The 17,185-nt window shown below is 40.0% G+C and overlaps 1 protein-coding gene across 3 annotated transcripts in view; it reads right to left on the bottom strand.

Moving 5' to 3' along the window:
* TRIO (trio Rho guanine nucleotide exchange factor) overlaps positions 1 to 17,185 on the bottom strand; it is a 401,689-nt gene that overhangs the window by 91,707 nt on the left and 292,797 nt on the right. For all 3 annotated transcript variants that reach the window (XM_084621487.1, XM_084621488.1, XM_084621489.1), the window contains exons 32-34: positions 14,865 to 15,007; positions 14,035 to 14,134; positions 3,613 to 3,856 (exon numbers count right to left, since the gene is read on the bottom strand). In XM_084621487.1, coding sequence (XP_084477613.1) covers positions 3,613 to 3,856; positions 14,035 to 14,134; positions 14,865 to 15,007 — 487 coding nt within the window. The remainder of the gene's footprint in view (positions 1 to 3,612; positions 3,857 to 14,034; positions 14,135 to 14,864; positions 15,008 to 17,185) is intronic.

The raw sequence follows: 17,185 nt of genomic DNA on the forward strand, positions 1-17,185 counted from the left end.
GGAGGCACTGTCATGGTAGGGGTCTACTACATACCACCCAAGCAGGAGGAAGAAATGGAGGATTCATTTCTAGAACCAATAGCAGAAGTATCCAAAATAGCTGTAGCTCACGAAAGCTTATGCTCAAATAAATTTGTTAGTCTCTAAGGTGCCACAAGTACTCCTTTTCTTTTTGCGAATACAGACTAACATGGCTGCTACTCTGAAACCTGTCAAAATACTAATGTACTAATACTAATTACTACCCTGACATCTGTTGGAAAAGTAACTATGGAAAAATATAAAATATCCAGTACTTTCTTGGAATGTATTGGGGACAATTTCTTGTTTTTGAAGGTGAAGGAGGCAATCAGAGGGTTGGTCAATTTAGACTTGATTCTGACTAACAGGGAGGAACTGGTTGCCAGTCTGAAGGTGGAAGGCAACCTGGGTGAAAGTAATCATGAAATGACAGATGTCATGATTTTAAGGAAAAGGCAGGAGAGAGAGCAGCAGAATAAGGACAATGGACCTCCAAAAGCAGACTTCAACAAACTCAGAGGACTGGTAGGGTAAGGTCCCATGGGAGGAAGAAAAAAGGGACAAAAGGAGTTCAGGAGAACTGGCAGTTTCTCAAAGAGACACTATTAAGTCACAACAGCAAACTGTCCCATCACAAAGGAAAGGCAGGAAGAATAGTAGAGGCAACATGGCTCCCTCAGGAGCTCTTTAGTGACCTGAAAACCAAAAAAGGAATCCTACAAAAAGTGGAAACATGGACAAATTGCTAAGGAGTAGTACAAAAGAATAGCAGAAGCAAGCAAGGTCAAAAACAGAAGGGTTAAGGTACAAAATCAGTCACACTTAGCAAGGGACATAAAAGGCAAAGTAAAGTGAAGGTCTTCTACTTAGTGGGAAAGGAGAGCTATTAATGGACAACAAGGCTGAGGTGTTTAATGCCTATTTTGCTCAGTCTTCACTAAAAGTATGTGACTAGACACTTAACACAATATTAACAACTAAGTGGGAGGGAGCACAAGTCAGAATAAGGACAGAACAAGTTAAAGAGTACTGACTTAAGTTAGACGAATTCACATCAGCTGGGCCTGATGAAATGCATCCTAGAGCATGTAAGCAACTAGCTGTAGCCAACTTCGAACTGGTAGCAATCATCTTTAAGTACAGGTCAGACCCCTGAGGATGAGGGCAAATAGCACACCTATCTTTAAAAAGGAGAACAAAGAGGACCCCGGGGAGTGACAGACCTAACTTCTGATACCTGGAAAAATAGTGTAACAAATTATTAAACCATCAATTTATAAGCACCTAGAGGATAATAGGGCTATAAGGAATAGCCAGCATAGATTTGTCAATAATGAATAATGCCAAGCCAACTTAATTATTTTCTTTTACAGGGTTCCCCGTCTAATGGATAGTGGGTAAAAGTAGATGTGATATATCTTGATTGTAGTAAGGCTTTTGACACAGTCCCACATGACAGTCACATAAGCAAACTAGGGAAATTGCTATATGTGGGTGCAAAACTAGTTGGAAGACTGTACTCAAAGAATAGTTATCAATGGTTTACTGAGAGCACTATATGGTGGGTCCCACAGAAGTCTGTCCTGAGTCTGGTACTATTCAATATTTTCATTAATGACCTGGATAATGGAATGAAGAGGACGTTTATAAAATCTGCGTATGACACCAAGCTGGGAGGGGTTGCAAGCACTTTGGAGGACAGAATTATAAATCAAAATTACCTTGATAAATTGGAGAATTGGTCTGAAATCAAATCAAGACACGTTCAACGTACTACACTTAGGAAGGAAAAATCAAATGCAAAACTTATTAAAACATAAATGTAGTTTTGTGTGTCTCACACAGAATCCCGCATGAGTCTGGTTATAACTGGTTCATTATTCCCCACATCACATACTGTAATTTTCCTTTTGTCTAATCCAGCCTGCCCTTTCTAATAAGAATTCTTTTGCTTCAAAGGCTCCCTTTGCAAACAGTGACACGTTATTATGATTTCACACTCCCAGTCAAAGGAAGAAACGCCTTAGTGAAACCAAAAAATATTTATCAATTAATCATCCAAATGGCTGCTAGGCTTCCTTACCCAGAATACCACAGGACAAAAAAGTTGAAGTATCAACCTAGAGACAAAACCTTCAGCTTTCTCTGCTCCATCACCCTGCATACACAGAATTCCTGCTGTGCATGCTGCACACCCAAGTAAGTAACACAAAGCTTTCCTGTTATAGCCAACTATATTGTTGCACAAGCTGAAGAAACCAGGAAGAGAAGAGAAAAGAGAAGAGAAGAACAAGGAGCTGGCTGGAAAATCGATGAAGTGGGAAAAATAAAAAGTGCTTTCCAACAGCATAGTATACCATTCCAGACAATTTTTTCCACCAATTGATTTCTCAACAGTTCTTCTGCTTATAATACAATCTGATCAATGTAGAAGTTCTATAGATATTTACCGCATTTGTGATGAGGCACTTTGACTCATAACTTACATTTAATTCTCTATTCTAAATGAAGAGGCTCAAAAGTCTTTTTTTAAATGGGCAAACTGCTTTTTCCAATAAACCTATTTGCTTCTGAGCACAGGCTTTGTGTGTCAGCCTAATTCGGGAATGAAATCCATTGCCCCCAGTCGAGAAGTCAAGAGACACAGCTATTCATTCCTAGACTGATATTACTGTAAAAACATCCTGTGAGGACTGGAACATTAAACACCACACCCACTTATCCAGGAACACACCAAATAAAGATAATCCCTCTCTTTGCTAGAGGGTGAAATATCCCATTCACACTGAAAAAAACCTTATTTTTTCAGAGCCTCAATAAAATTAATAAAAAGCTACAGGCAGCCTCCCATATTGCCCTTGATTTCCTAAAAAGAGTATCATTCATTCGGAAAACTAGATTGTGCCCTTACATATAAAGGTTTTTTCAAACAATTATGCCCCCCAAAATTTAAACAGGACCCAAAATAGCTGCGGCTGAAGTCTAATGATTAGGCTCCTTACAGGCTACTTATAAAGCTGAACAACTAGACAAAGGGAAAAGCCTAATCTCCCAAGACTCATTGTACAATTTTTAAAATGCTGAGAAAGAAAAACGTAGCATTCTACACAGCTAACTGGTATTGTGAGTGGCAAGAATTTTCACCATAGTTTTTTTTTTTTTTAGCAGCTGAACTTAATTTTCTCTCTCCATGCAGGGCAAGACCCTGGTCTCCTTTTAAATTTTTTTCTTCTAAATTTCTGAGGCACAGGTTAGCACAGTGTCAGGGCTTGCTCCAGCACAACACACAACTCAGTTTATTTTAATAGGATATAGCTTGTCTACATGGCTTCCAAATCTCCCATTGCTTCTCCACTTCACACACAAGATGCTGAGCTGCTTCAGTCTGGGTCCTCAGAAGTCTTGTAATACAAGTTTTACCCATAGACTTCTACGTCCAGAAAGTCTTATCCAAGAATAGATAAAAATTCAAAGGCATCGAATGAAACCCTTAAAAAAAAAAATCATTATCTTGCACAGCATTTTTTACTAAAAAATATGAAGTGCTGCAATGAGGCCAACAACTGGAACGTAAAACGCATTCTCACTTACCTTTGTGATTAAAGATACCTTCCATCTCCATGCTGCTTCTAGAGTGGGCAATGCAGAGCGACCCACAGGGAACTAGCCCTTCTGCAGCAGGGGATCGATCTGTGGTTCGTACTAGACACCAGTCGGGCTTGTCATGTGGCCTCTCTAGAACCTCCACTGTCTGACCACGGCGGATTGTCAGCTCATTGCTGTTGCATGCTGTGAAGTCATGGATGACCACAGTCAACTCGCAGCCACCTGACAACTGTGGAAAGAGAGAAAACAAGGGAAGGATGGGTGCTGCAGTTTTTTTAAACACACACCACGGTTTATTTAGGATTTCTGCCAAGATCTATTTTTGTCTATGACATTTACAATATGGCAATGTTTTCTGGTTTTTCTTTTTTTAATGGCACCATATTAAAATTTATTAGCTTTATAGAAACGTTGTCAGTTTTGTCAGTCAGTCAGTTGTCAGTCAGATTTACTGCAAACCCCCATCTCTCCTTCACCTCAGATTCACTGTGCAGAATGATTCCAAGAGCTGTGAATGATATGGGTTAAGCAGGTAGGCTTGCATCTGGGTGTAGCTTTCTCTCAAGGGTATCTTGAGAAAACTGAAGACAAAAAGCAGACTCACCACTCCACACAAGACAGCAAGGGAAATCCACTCTCTTCTCCCACTGAAACCAGGTTCAGGTGGAGCCCTGCAAGTCTTAGAACAGTAACTAGACACTCACAACTAAAGCCCATAAAGGTATGTTAGCCATCACAGTAGGTCTTTTGTGCATTTTTTGGTCCTGGGCTTAGTGCAGAGACAGCTAAAGCAAGAGAGGAAGGGATTTTACCTTCCCACTGCAATGTGGAGTATTTTAGGGAAGTGAAGAACTTTCTTGGCTCACCTCAGACAACCCTTCTAGTCAATAACTTCTGCGAAAGCAGGAGATGTGGGAGGGGGTTCATCAGCCAGCCCTCTCATCACCCTCCTCCTCACCCAAGGGGTCTGAAGTAGCAGTTACCCAGGACAGTGTACAGGTGTGTGGTGGTTGGGGGTGGCAGGAAGCCAAAGACACCACTATTAAATATGGGGCCCTGTGACTCGGTGGAGGTGAAGAGGAATTGTAACTGGGAGAGGGAGGAAGACAAACTGGCTGACAAAAAGAAGTTCAACACTTTTCTGCAACTGCTCACCATCTCCCTCCAGGTTCTTCAGTCATCAAACACCTCAAATCCAGTCTCTGAATATGTGGGTCAAAATTTTACTATGGACTTTTCACATATCTTAAGCATAGGGATCCTTGCACACCAGTTCTTGAGACAACCAACTATTTTAGGATCCTTTGTGATACGGACCCAAAAATAGCTGTATTTCAAGATTTTTAACTCTCTCCTTCCTAACCCTACCCAACGACAAAAAAAAGACTTCCAACTCATACAGATACGCATGTGAACCAGTGTTGGCAAAACCCAGCATGCCTCACTAGTGTTTTTCTAAGCACTTAATTAAAATTCTTTTGATCCAAATTAACTACGCTCTACTGCTTCACCTTGTTTGAGATTAACTGAAAGCATGCTGATAAATACACTGAAGTTCCCTAGTTGCACCACAGCTTCTTTAAGTGCCTTTAACTTGATTTTAATTTCTAATAGTAATACCACAGCAGCAGTATTCTATTGGACTATTTTTTCTCCTGGTGTACGAGTACCACTGTTACATCACAATCTACTAGAACAGAACAGATTAATGTTTCATCTAATCTGGTAGGCAACGTCCAGTAGTAGAAAACATCAGACATTTTAGACACAAAATCCCCATATTTCATGGGGGTAACTGTGCAATAGCATGGGGGAATGTTTCTTCCAGTGGTGCCACAAGTACTCCTTTTCTTTTTGCGAATACAGACTAATACGGCTGTTACTCTGAAACCTTTCCTTTTCTTTTATTCCCTTATAGTTCTTACCCCAGAAAATGTAACTGCAGAGGTTATTACACAAACATTTTATAATCTTGAAATTTGCTTACCTAATTTTGCTACAACTAAAATTTCCTTTTTATCCTGATACTAGAAAGTCCTGTGTACTTTAGACACAGGGCTACATACACATCTGGATTATTACTTATAGATCAGTTTTAATTAATTTTCTTGGACTGAAATGCAAGATAGAAATTTTCTTCTCCAGGATAATGCTTTGTCATCAAACAAGAATTTGAAAAGTGTTTGCCAAGCAACCCATGACACCAGACAGACAGACTAATTCCATCCTTCCTTCCCCATCTCTGCCACTTCCACAGGACATAACCCCTGACAGCCAGTCTGCAGAACTTTCCCATGACCACTGCCTGCCAATCTTGTTAACTAATCCTGGTTGCGTGTGCGTGTGGAGTGATTTTTCTTGGGAGGGAAAGAGAAACCTTATGTTTTTCATAATTAATGAAAGTACAGCAGCCTGCAACCCCTCCTCCCAGGTTCTGGCAAGAAATTAATCACACGGCTTCTACTTCATCTTTCAAGACAGTCTCAGGTCTCAAGTTATGAGGTGCACAGCTTCAAAACATGCTACCTTCTCACTCGTTAAAAATATCTTGCTACCATCCCCCCTCTTCCTTTGCATTATATTAGCTTTTAGTCCACTCAAAGTTATGCCAAAGGGGAAAAAGTCAAGAGCCTTCCCTTGGTTTCTGGCACTGATTTATGTTATAGCCCTCTTCAAACTAAGTCTGAAACAATTGAAAACATGTGTATGCCAGAAGAGGTCTGAGAAAAAGTCCACAGAGTCTAACTTCATAAGGTGTCAAATGCAAGGCTCCAAACTTTTTCTCATGAAAAGCACATTCTCTCTTTCCCACTACCCTAAGCATAGGTCAGTAACAAGTTTCACCACTTTTGGAAATCATGCATTAACCGATCTGAATACCTATAGTTTTCTGCTTTCACACAGATGTTCCTTCTTCCCCCTCCCTTAATTAAATGGAAGTTAGCTAACAACAGATTTCATTTTCCCTAAATATTTCAACAGGTGAGAGTCTTAGGACAGAAGAGTATAACAAACAGAGATAATATGGATTACCTATGTGGGAACCAACAAACAATAGTATTGGTTAGCTGTCCCTGTCATCTTAACTATTCAATAACACTCACGTCCACAACACAGCCTGTGCATTACACTCTAAGGGTCTGGCTGTACTGCTATAAAACACCTGTGGCTGGCCTGTGTTGGCTCATGGGGCTTGAACTATAGGGGTATAAAATTTCAGGGTAGACACTCACCCAGACTCTGGGGAGCCCCCACCCCCTGCATGGGGGCCCAGAGCTGGGGCACCAGCCCAAGTCTGAAAGTCTACACGGCAATTTTATAGCCCTGCAGGATGACCCCCATGAGCCCGAGTCAGCTGACATAGGCCAGCTGCAGGTGTGTCACTGCAGTGAAGACATACCATCAGGTTACAGTATGCCAATGCTGACACCATGTTCTCAGCTCTGCACAACGTCTGCAGGTGAAAGTGAGTGTGGTCTCTTTCCCACTGTGATCAAAAACAGAAGAAACTAAGTTCTACTCCCTCTACCCATCTCATCCAGAAACACTAGACATCACCATGAAAAATATGATTTTAAGAACATAAAAATATTTTCAACTTTTAACTGTCCAACATTTGAGACAACACCCATTAATTTCCCCCACATTACTTTAACTGTTAGCCAATGTTTTTCTTTTTAAATTGTTTCTGCCCTTTATTCTCCTTAATGCACCTTATAAATGCAGATTCATCTTTAGCACTCAAACACAGTTGGAAAACAAGGGGTGTCTGTGATAAAGAGCATAGCTCAAGCAGCTGGTGTTGTACAGCTTTGGCAAGAATCTCTAGATTGGATGGGAGAAGAAAAGAAGACATGCCGGAAAGTGGAGACTGATTTACACTGATGAGGACATTAGGACTTTGAAAACGCCTAAATCCCAGTTTAAGTTTCACAAGGGACTATAACTATTCTGCATAAATTCATCCTTTTCTCTCAAGAAACCCCTTATGTAAACTGCATTAGTAAGACCTGATGAAATAAATGATGAGGCTAAGTTTGAAACATGGGAGTTGCTGGAAAGACAGAGGTAAGATGAGAAATGAAAACTAGGCACGGACAAACTCACATATCTTAAGAGGAAGGAAGTTCTTTTCATTAACAAACATGCCATGGGAATTATTAACATCTTAATGTTATACACGATTCACATTTTGTGCCTCTTTTTTTAAAAAACTGTATTTTCTGGTAGAAAATGGGCCAAATACACTCCTTATGTACATCTGATGAATTCAGTGCAGTTGCATCAACAATGCATTTGACCTTCAATGCTGGAAACAATCACTATCCGACACAAATATGAGATGCCTTTTAAAAGGAACCTTACGTGTGTTTTAGTTAGAGCATACCATCTCACATTATGTTACATCTTAACACTACATATTTAAGATTTCATGAAAAAAGTAACTTTATGTAGAAAGCATAAAAGGTAAGTTTGAATAATGTCTATGTATGCAAATAAGTGCTCTTGTACAGAATGTAATTGGTTTTGGTTTAGAATCCTCAGGACAAAAACAGACTATTTACAGTTTGGAAGGGCAGAAATCATCTTTGTTTTCAACTAGTCTTCTCTAAAGAGAAGACATGGGGAAAGCGGGAAGTTAAAAAAATCTCATCTTTTGAAGATCAGTTGTAGGTAGTTCTGAGCAGCAAAAAAGGAAACTGAACAAGCCCTTTCCCCCTGGCTTTTGCTAACTAATACATTAAGTACTTTCAGATCTCTCCTGTTGCCTCAAACTTCGTTGTCTTTCAAGAACTGCACACAAATATAAAGATGCTTGTAGATTAAAGCTAGTTTCACACAGAGTGGATTGCACAGAGCAGGCTGCAAAGAGCAATTGCTTGATAAAGAAGGATGACAGAAGTCAAGATTTTTACTGAATGCCTACACATTGTAGCCAATATAACTAACTGTAATCCTAGCACTCTACATTGACTCTTTTTCCACCCCACCCCAACCGTCGCTTACCCCTTCCATTTTCCATATGATTGTTTGAAATAGCATTTAATATCACTTCCAACTCAGTCACCATAAACATGAAAAGATTTGACATACCACTGCACAACATACTCTCATGCCTACACTTAATTTCCTCTGCATTAGGACCAGTTGAAGGAACTTGGGATGTTTTAGATCATCTAAACTTCCAAGCCTGGTAACTGCTAAAAGATATTTTCAGGGTGCTACCAAAACTCTGTTCTAACCTTCATTTCCGCCATTAACGACTTGTCTACATTGAGAGAGTAATCGATTACTATGCCCTTATTCAACTCAAATGCGCCTCCCACCTGCTGTACAAAAGACAGTTTATTGATAGGGAGAAAAGACAGTTTATTGATAGGGAGAAACAAATTGAAGCTACCTTGGTAATTAAGTAGTTAGCCAGCTGAGAGCCCCCGCCTGGCCCTTGAAATGCACTAGTTCCTGCTTTGCAGCTCTTCAGTCAGTCATCCAGGTGTGGCTCACATGTAGAGACCAACTTCTGCTCACCCAAACAATGCTCTCTCTTGCTCTCAACTACAATCATCCCCCTTCCCCTGTCTCTATTCCCCTCATGTATGCTGTCCCCTGCCCTCAGTAATGCCCGCACTCTGGTAGCTGTCCTCAGGAATGCAGTTTTCCTCAGGAGAAGGGCAGCTAGGAGAACGGGGGCGTTACTGATACTGCAGGAAGGGAAGAAGGGTCAATGATTGCTGTCTTTTTTTCCTGGATCAACAAGCAGATCATCAGCAGAGGAGCTGCGGAGTGGGAGGCAAACTAGATACTGGGTTGTCGGGAGACATTACTGAAGGGGACCTGGCAAGGGGAAACAAAACACTCAGCTGGGGGACTGAGGAGTTTGCCAAATACAGGAACCACGAGAGGCCAGCTAGTGCAACACAGCCCTAATGTGGAAGAAACGGCACCAATTCGGGCTGGGTAGTATGGATGTTCTAAATTGTTCCTACAACTATTTTTTGCTATCTTACCAACTGATTTCCCTTTTGTAAGCACGGCCTAAGATTCCAGCATAAGTACTCAGATGGGGAGGGAGGGGAGGGAGTTGAAGTCTTTTATATGATTTTAAGTTATTCTCACTTGCACACACCTTTTCAAAGATCATGTTAGCAAAACAAGGCTACAGGAAAAGGAGAAATTGCTCTAAAATCCCGTGAGCATTCAAGTGCGCGATTATGGAAACCCAAAAAGCGGGCGGCACTGTGCCCAGAGACCTGCCTGGAAAAAGTATAGAAAGACAAGGCTTTCGGACAGATCTCAAGGTCTGGGCAATCAACTGCAGCTCACTCCCTATGGGCAAATCTGCACTACAAAATTAAGTTGACCTAAGTTATGTTGACATACAGCCACCGCAGTAATTGAATCAGTTTTACACGACCACACTACGCTCGTTGTGTCGGCGGTGCGTGTCCTCACCAGGAGCACTTGCACCGATGTACCTGCCAGTGTGGGGCATTGTGGGATGGTTTCTGAAAGGCAACAACAGTCGATGTAAGCAACATAGGGTCCACACTGACACTGTGTCAACCTAACTATGTTGACTTAAGTGCTACACCTCTCGTAGAGGTGGATTTATTAAGTCGGTGTAGTGAGTGAGTTACATCAGTGGTAGCTACATTTTAGTGTCGACAGTTACAGAGTTAGGTTGACATAAGCTGCATTAAAATCAACTTAACTCTGTAGTGTAGGCCAAGCCTATGTTTTCAGGAATTTGCCATGCCCCTCTCTCTCACCCTCTTAATTTGTGACCATCTCAAGTAGCTACCCTTCCTCAGACCCTCTCCCTAAAACATCTTTCCATGGGGGAAGGGAGGGGAAAATAGAGATGCTCTGGGCCAGCAATTTCAGAATAATACAGACAGTCCACAGAAGAAATGAAGAACAGCCAGGTATGTAAAACAAAATTTTTGGTTTAGATAAGGACTGTTCAATCCCTGTCAAACAAGTTTGGCAAGTCACACACTGTGTAGCTTAATGATCAAGACCCAGCAGAGGCAGGATCTAACAAGCAACGTGTTTTCTCTTCAGTGCAGAAGCTTGTTATTACAAACACCAAGGCACCTTTTATAGGCGGATTAAGGCAATACAGGGTCCTAGGCCCACACTTAAATAGAAACCACAGTGTCTCTACCCAGGCTTGGGGTGATAGCAATAAAGGCCACCCACGCCATAAGCTAAGCTTAACGAGAACCTAAAACCATCCCTGTTTCAGCTGGCACAGGTCCATCTCTGCTCCAGACCATCACACTAACAGATCAGAGGGAGAACTCAGCCCCCACATGACTCGACAGAGGACTTGATGGAGTGGTAACAAGGGCCTGGCCTCTCCTTTCTCCAGCCCCACCAGAGTCTCTTGCTGGGGTGGGGCTTCCTCAGGCCATCAGGTTCCAGAGTTAAGCCACTGAGGTTGTTGGTTTTTTTTTAACCTCTGAGTTAAGTTATGGCCAAACAATTCCAAGTAAACATATTTGTAAAGGCTAGCTTGGACACTTCCTAATTGTTTGTGGGTTACAAAGATTTTTAGTTTACCCTACGCTGCTGTCTAGCAAAAATGAAACAAATCCTTGCTTTTTGGTGAGCAGTTCATTGGAATCCATCGTGCTTACCACTAGTTTAATTGACACCGTTCATATTTAAACTGTGCAACAGCTTATTTGTTCTACTCAGAACATGTAAAAGAAATGACTTGCATACAAATATAATTGGACAGAATGAGTGGGTTTAGTCACCTGTTGAGCAGCACGGGAGCATTTGCCATGTGGTTTTTGATGTGATGTGATTTAAGAAGAGCACATAAATAAAATTATGGAAATATATATCGTGGAGTAGTTTCACCACCTGATTATGACTATTTTAAATTAGGTAAAATGTGTTTTACATGTTGATACTTTTAATTAATCTGTTTCTAATTTAACGAAAATAACCGTAGTCTAAACGGCCTGTAAATTTTAATTTAGCAATAAGCTTTTTGGCTGAACTGCATTAGAAGTACCTAAAGTCTCAGCTCTCTACCCTCTTTTTTACTATCTCATTGTGTAAGTGATTTAAACATTTAAAAAAAAAAAAGTATTTAGGCTGAGAAATTATGTGCCAAATTTCAGCCCCAAGTGGACTGTAACTAGCAAGTTACAAACCCATTAAATGAAATATATGTATTACTTATGATTCATATTCCTCAGAGACTTCACTGGCCTCCTGCCTCATGTCCTTTCACTGTGCCTCATATTAAAATTATTTAAAAAAAAACCACTAGACTTTGGATTGCCTGATTGCAGGTCTTTTTCTTTATCCAGAGGTAGTTTTGATTAACATTTATAATCTGCATTTGGCTAATCCATACACTTGAAAATCTGTGCAAATAAAGGCAGCCTCTGCAATTTTTAGCAATGGTTTAATATCAGCATGCTGGAGTGAACTATCTTTTTGTTAAGATTTCTTTCTTTCCTTTTTTTTTTAAACCAATTATACCAGACAACATTTTCAGTGCAAATACAAAAACTCAAAAAAAATATGACAATTGTCAAAGTAAATTAAAGCGCCTTATTTTGGTCATTTTTTTTGTGTATTCAATACATTATTTAAGCAGGTCATTTGCAGTTGGACTCCTAGTCATCAATATGAATTAACGAGGTTCTACTGTGTTAACCCACCAAACCCAGATGACATGCTGTCTCTGTTTTCCCAGTGTCTGGCTGAGACAGGAACGAATATGAGCAATGGCTGACTTGAAGCACACGCTGGACAATAAAGAGGTGATGCAATCCATTCCCAGCATAACCAAACGCCCTCTTCTGTTATTTATGATGTAGTATTTCCTAGGAAATTGGGTGGCTTATCTGTAGCCCTATTTCACAGCAATACTTCATGTATCATGTGAGAATTATTAAGAGGCTTGGCTAAATGAACTTCCCTCAGGACTTAAACTTAACATGTTGATTGCCTTCCACCCTATAACATCTGTGAAGAAACTTCTTACTAACAACCCACTTAACAGGCTTTATAAACTCAAGCATGGGGGGAGATTGCTAAACATTATATCCCATAGCTCCATGAGTTCACTTACACCAATACCTACTAAATCCTAGATTACACTGGTGCAGAAAAGCTTATTAGGTAGAAGTGCATCTAAACAGTTAGCCATTTCTCTAACCAACATAGAGGAGGAAAGATTATGTTTGAAGACCATACCATGCATTAGTCCTCTTCCTCGGTACATATCAATAGATGAACGTGAGTATATACAGTACAATTTTGTAAATGATGTATAGGTAGACACACTAGATCCAGCTTTTGCTCAAATTAGAATGTGGATTTTGTCCAAATGGAAGAGGAAAATATCACAGGCAAAAGCTGTTGAGACATTTCCCCCACCCTCTTTTTCCCTGACAATACAGAGCAGGCTTCTGGCTAACAGTGTTAGAGCTCAGGTAGACACCAAGATCTATGAACTCTACAACCAATGACTACCAATTGCTAGCACAATTGCAGCTAGTCAAAAAGTAGATTTCCCCCCCAGCAGATTCAATAAATATCAGCCCTAAGTATTTTTGAGGGAGCTGAACTTACCCTCTTGCCTGCTTCCTTCTCTTCCTCATTTAGCAAAAAGTCTCAATTGCCAGTAGACTTGAACTGTTGCATCAGTACAGAAATCATGTCGTGTGTGTGTGTGTGTGAGTGTGGGGACTCTAGGAGAAAATAATTCTTTAAACGCTCTGTTTAGAACCCTCTCACCTAGCTGTCTTAGGATGTCACTGATGATTTGAACACTTCTGCCTGGCTCAGATACACTTCACCCTATTTAATGACATTTAGACTGTTGGAAACCCCTTCACGTTTTATAAGATATGTTACTGTGCTGATCTGAGCTGTTGGTAGACAGTGCCCTTTCAAAGTTGACATTCCTATTTGACACAATAGCCAGTATTGCCTAGCTGTCACAAACGGCACAAGGTATATTTTCAGAAAGATTCAGAGAGAGAGATTAGGGACAACTTTGAAGGTTAATTGGATTTTACACATACACAAAATAAAGGTCCCCTCTTTAACTTCACCATCATGCATCCTTGGGTCAAAGTTATAAATGACTCTGGGGTGGAGAAAAGGAATAGTATAAGTTTGGAAAAATGAAAGCCTTGCCTCAAGACTATGGTGTTAAGCCATGATACCTCATTGACAAGGGACTAAAATGCATATTCTTTATTGCATGTAGCCAATCTGGAGGAAGGAAGGCTGTCAGAAGTATGCTTCAGGGGAAACTACGCACAGTTGGTGATACCTCAGTCTAAACTGCATGCCATTTGCTAAAAAAAAATAAAATAAAATAAAAAAATAATAATAATAAAAAATGGAATATCACTTAATGTCTCTTACCTTATCACTGTCTAGTGTGTTCTGGGAAGTTCGTGATGCAATTGAAATAGTATCAGGCTGGCTGCTGCCATCTCCCTGACTGTCCAGGTCCTCTCCATCTCTGCAAATATACAATCCAATTGTCAGAATTTGGTTAGCACATCTGTTTCAGAGGCTGCCAGTTCTTATCTGCAACCCTAATGGAAGGCATCTAGATATCACAGCAGTGGGTGCCTAAGACAGCCTTGCACCCCAACCAACCCCAACTGATGACCAGCCTTGCACCCCAACATTTGCTTAATTACTTTATTTTATACTGTAATATATAATGAACTGAGTTAACTATCTTTGTCCAACTTAAGCTGTAAAAAAATATAGCAGCAGCCAACCACAAGGAAGCTTGGTAAGAGAACCCCCCAGGTAGCCATTTCACCAAAACTGCAGAGTGTGAAGTCTGGTTTAAACAAACAAGCAACTTGAGTAAAAAACATGTACTGTAAAAGTTTAATGAGTACATCTGGTCTATGCCCACCTCCTAGGCTGCTGAACATAACACTGACTTCAAACAACACATCCTTTTAGAACAGCACCACAAAAAAATGCAAGGGAGCATTTAGAGCAGAGATTTGAACATGTACCTCACTGTGGTCAACTGGAGCTTAATTTACAAGGACCACACTTGAAGATAACGCTAGCCAACAACGACTCCTATCTTGGCTTAAGTCACGGAATGCACTGAGAACACTGTGTTCCTTACAGAAAATTCCATCATTGCAGTTCAAATATGGCCTTCATGATGGGGCACTTTAAAAATGATCCCCATCTTCTTAATAAGTTATTCAAATTCTAACCTCCTTCCTTTCTGCTTAGTTGTTGGAGCTGTTTTGGGGATGTGGATTGGCTCTTTCAATGCTCCTTTCAGATGAATGGTTCTTTCTTGTATCACTTCCCGAATGTGCTTGATCCAGTCTTGTTTGTTCTCTATACTGGAAGCCTTTAATATGCAAACAAACAAATGGACCATTATGGTTAAGAAGGCCTGTGTCCACTAGTAAACCACACATATACACATGGGAAAAGGCATAAGTATGGTTCCACATATTTATTTTCAAAAATGTATTTAATAGAAAATTCCAGCTAGCTGTTCCCATTTTCAAATTCCACTATTTTCGGTTCCTGACTTTACCAATACTGTTTTATCAAAATATAAATAATTTCAGCTTTGCATACTATATGTTTGCATAATAAAGCACCCTGGAACCCTCATCGAGGTTATGGCCCTCTTGTGTTATAGCTGCTATATGAATACATTGCAAGACGTGTGCGGTAATAGCACCTTACAAATTAGTAACAGAGTAATAAATTCTAAGTGAAGTCTAACTGCATTTAAAGAGATGCTGCCATTTCATAGAAAATCAACTATTTTATTGAGGTATTTAAGCTTCTGTGTTATGTTTTCTCTACTACTTTTTCCATTTCTTGATATTTGCATGAAAACAGGATCATGGTTTAAGGGCCAGATTCTCAAGAACTGCCTCTAATTGAGCACCTGCACTTTTGTGGTACAACAAATAGTATTTGGTATCCAGCCACTTGATTTGTGGGTACAAATGCTATTTATGGCCAGAAAGAAAGTCACTTAACATCTCTATTGAGCTGTTTGCAAGTGCAATTAATTTCAGACACAAACTTATAGACAAGGTCAAGATCTTACTAAAATTTGGTTTCAAGCATTAGCCTGCAGCTCCTGCTTCCTCTCCCATCAAAATCGTAAACTTCTAATACATCATAATTGTTTATTTAATTATACAAATTACGTAAAGTTTCACAATGGGACTTCATTGGGGAAAAAGCTGCAGGAACAGCTAAATTGCAAGGACAAATGTTTAATTTTTTGTTTAAAAAAAAAAACCCCAAAAAAACAGCAACCCAAAACACCTCTCCCGCTTCAAAAATAGAAGATAGGGAGATTTGTTTCCTTACAGTTTTCCATGAAGTGTAGCTCGTTTTGCAGCTACAATATCAGAATTGCTACAAAGCTCCAGCTTCGACAATTCAGAGTGACAGAGGCATCTTTGTACAGAACAAGAAAAAAAATTGGCAGGAGCTAGTAACAAATGTGTCTGAAAAATAAAATGGCAAGGATGTCTTAAAGTATCAGACACAGTCCAACCAGATTATAAAAATATTTTCCAAAGAAAACCATAAAAAAAACCTTTTAAGATGTTGCACGTAGCTGAGCCTTTAAAATCTTTATCTAAAGGGGGAAAAAAAAGCAACAGGAAATAACTTAAGTGTTTGAAATATAAATGCAGGAGACCAGTCTCTGACTGGGTAGCTACTAGTTATGCCAAAAAAGGTTCGGAAGAGAGGTGGTGGACTGAAGTGTTGAGTTGTCTGCTGTAATATCAATTTAGTGTCAAGGACTTTTATGGTGCTAGACTTTCACATACATTTAATAATTAATTTCCACATGGCAGCTGTAAAAAAATGCAAACCCTTTTTGCTGTCATTCTGGACCAGTCTGATTTCTCACCCTCCAAACACAGTACGAGTGAGATTTTTTGTGTGGTTTCCAGGCCAATGCCTTATGACTAAAATTAAGTGCCTGGTATAGAACATTTCATACTTGGATTTAATAATCAAGGGTTTTAATCCTCTTCACCCAGTAAAGGGATAGATTAAGAACACAGCAGTTCCTGTGATAGCCACCATATGCTGTTACCATACAAATAATCCCTCAGATATTCCACTATAGGGTAACTGTCCTGTTGTCTTAAAATAAATGTAAGCAGCAAATGTGGTAATTTTTTTCTTTTTAATTGGCAACCGCTGGATCCACCAACATTTTATCTCAATCAGAAGACATGAGAGCTCCTACCAGTCACTCTCTTCCCATCCAGCCTGCTCTGCCTGGGGCAGACTCCCCTTACTCTGAGGCACTCTTGCCTTCCTCCTTAGTAAGGCAGCTCATGGCAATCCTTAACTGGTTACAGTAACTCCTCGCTTAACGTTGTAGTTATGTTCCTGAAAAATGCTACTTTAAGTGAAACAATGTTAAGTGAAGAGAGAGAGAGAGAGAGAGAGAGAGAGAGAAATTTTTTTTGCCAGACAAAAGACGTTATATACACATACACAGTATAAGTTTTAAACAAACAGTTTAATACCATAC

This window comes from Lepidochelys olivacea, assembly GCF_965140295.1.
Source record: "Lepidochelys olivacea isolate rLepOli2 genome assembly, chromosome: 2".
Taxonomy (NCBI): Eukaryota; Metazoa; Chordata; order Testudines; family Cheloniidae; genus Lepidochelys; species Lepidochelys olivacea.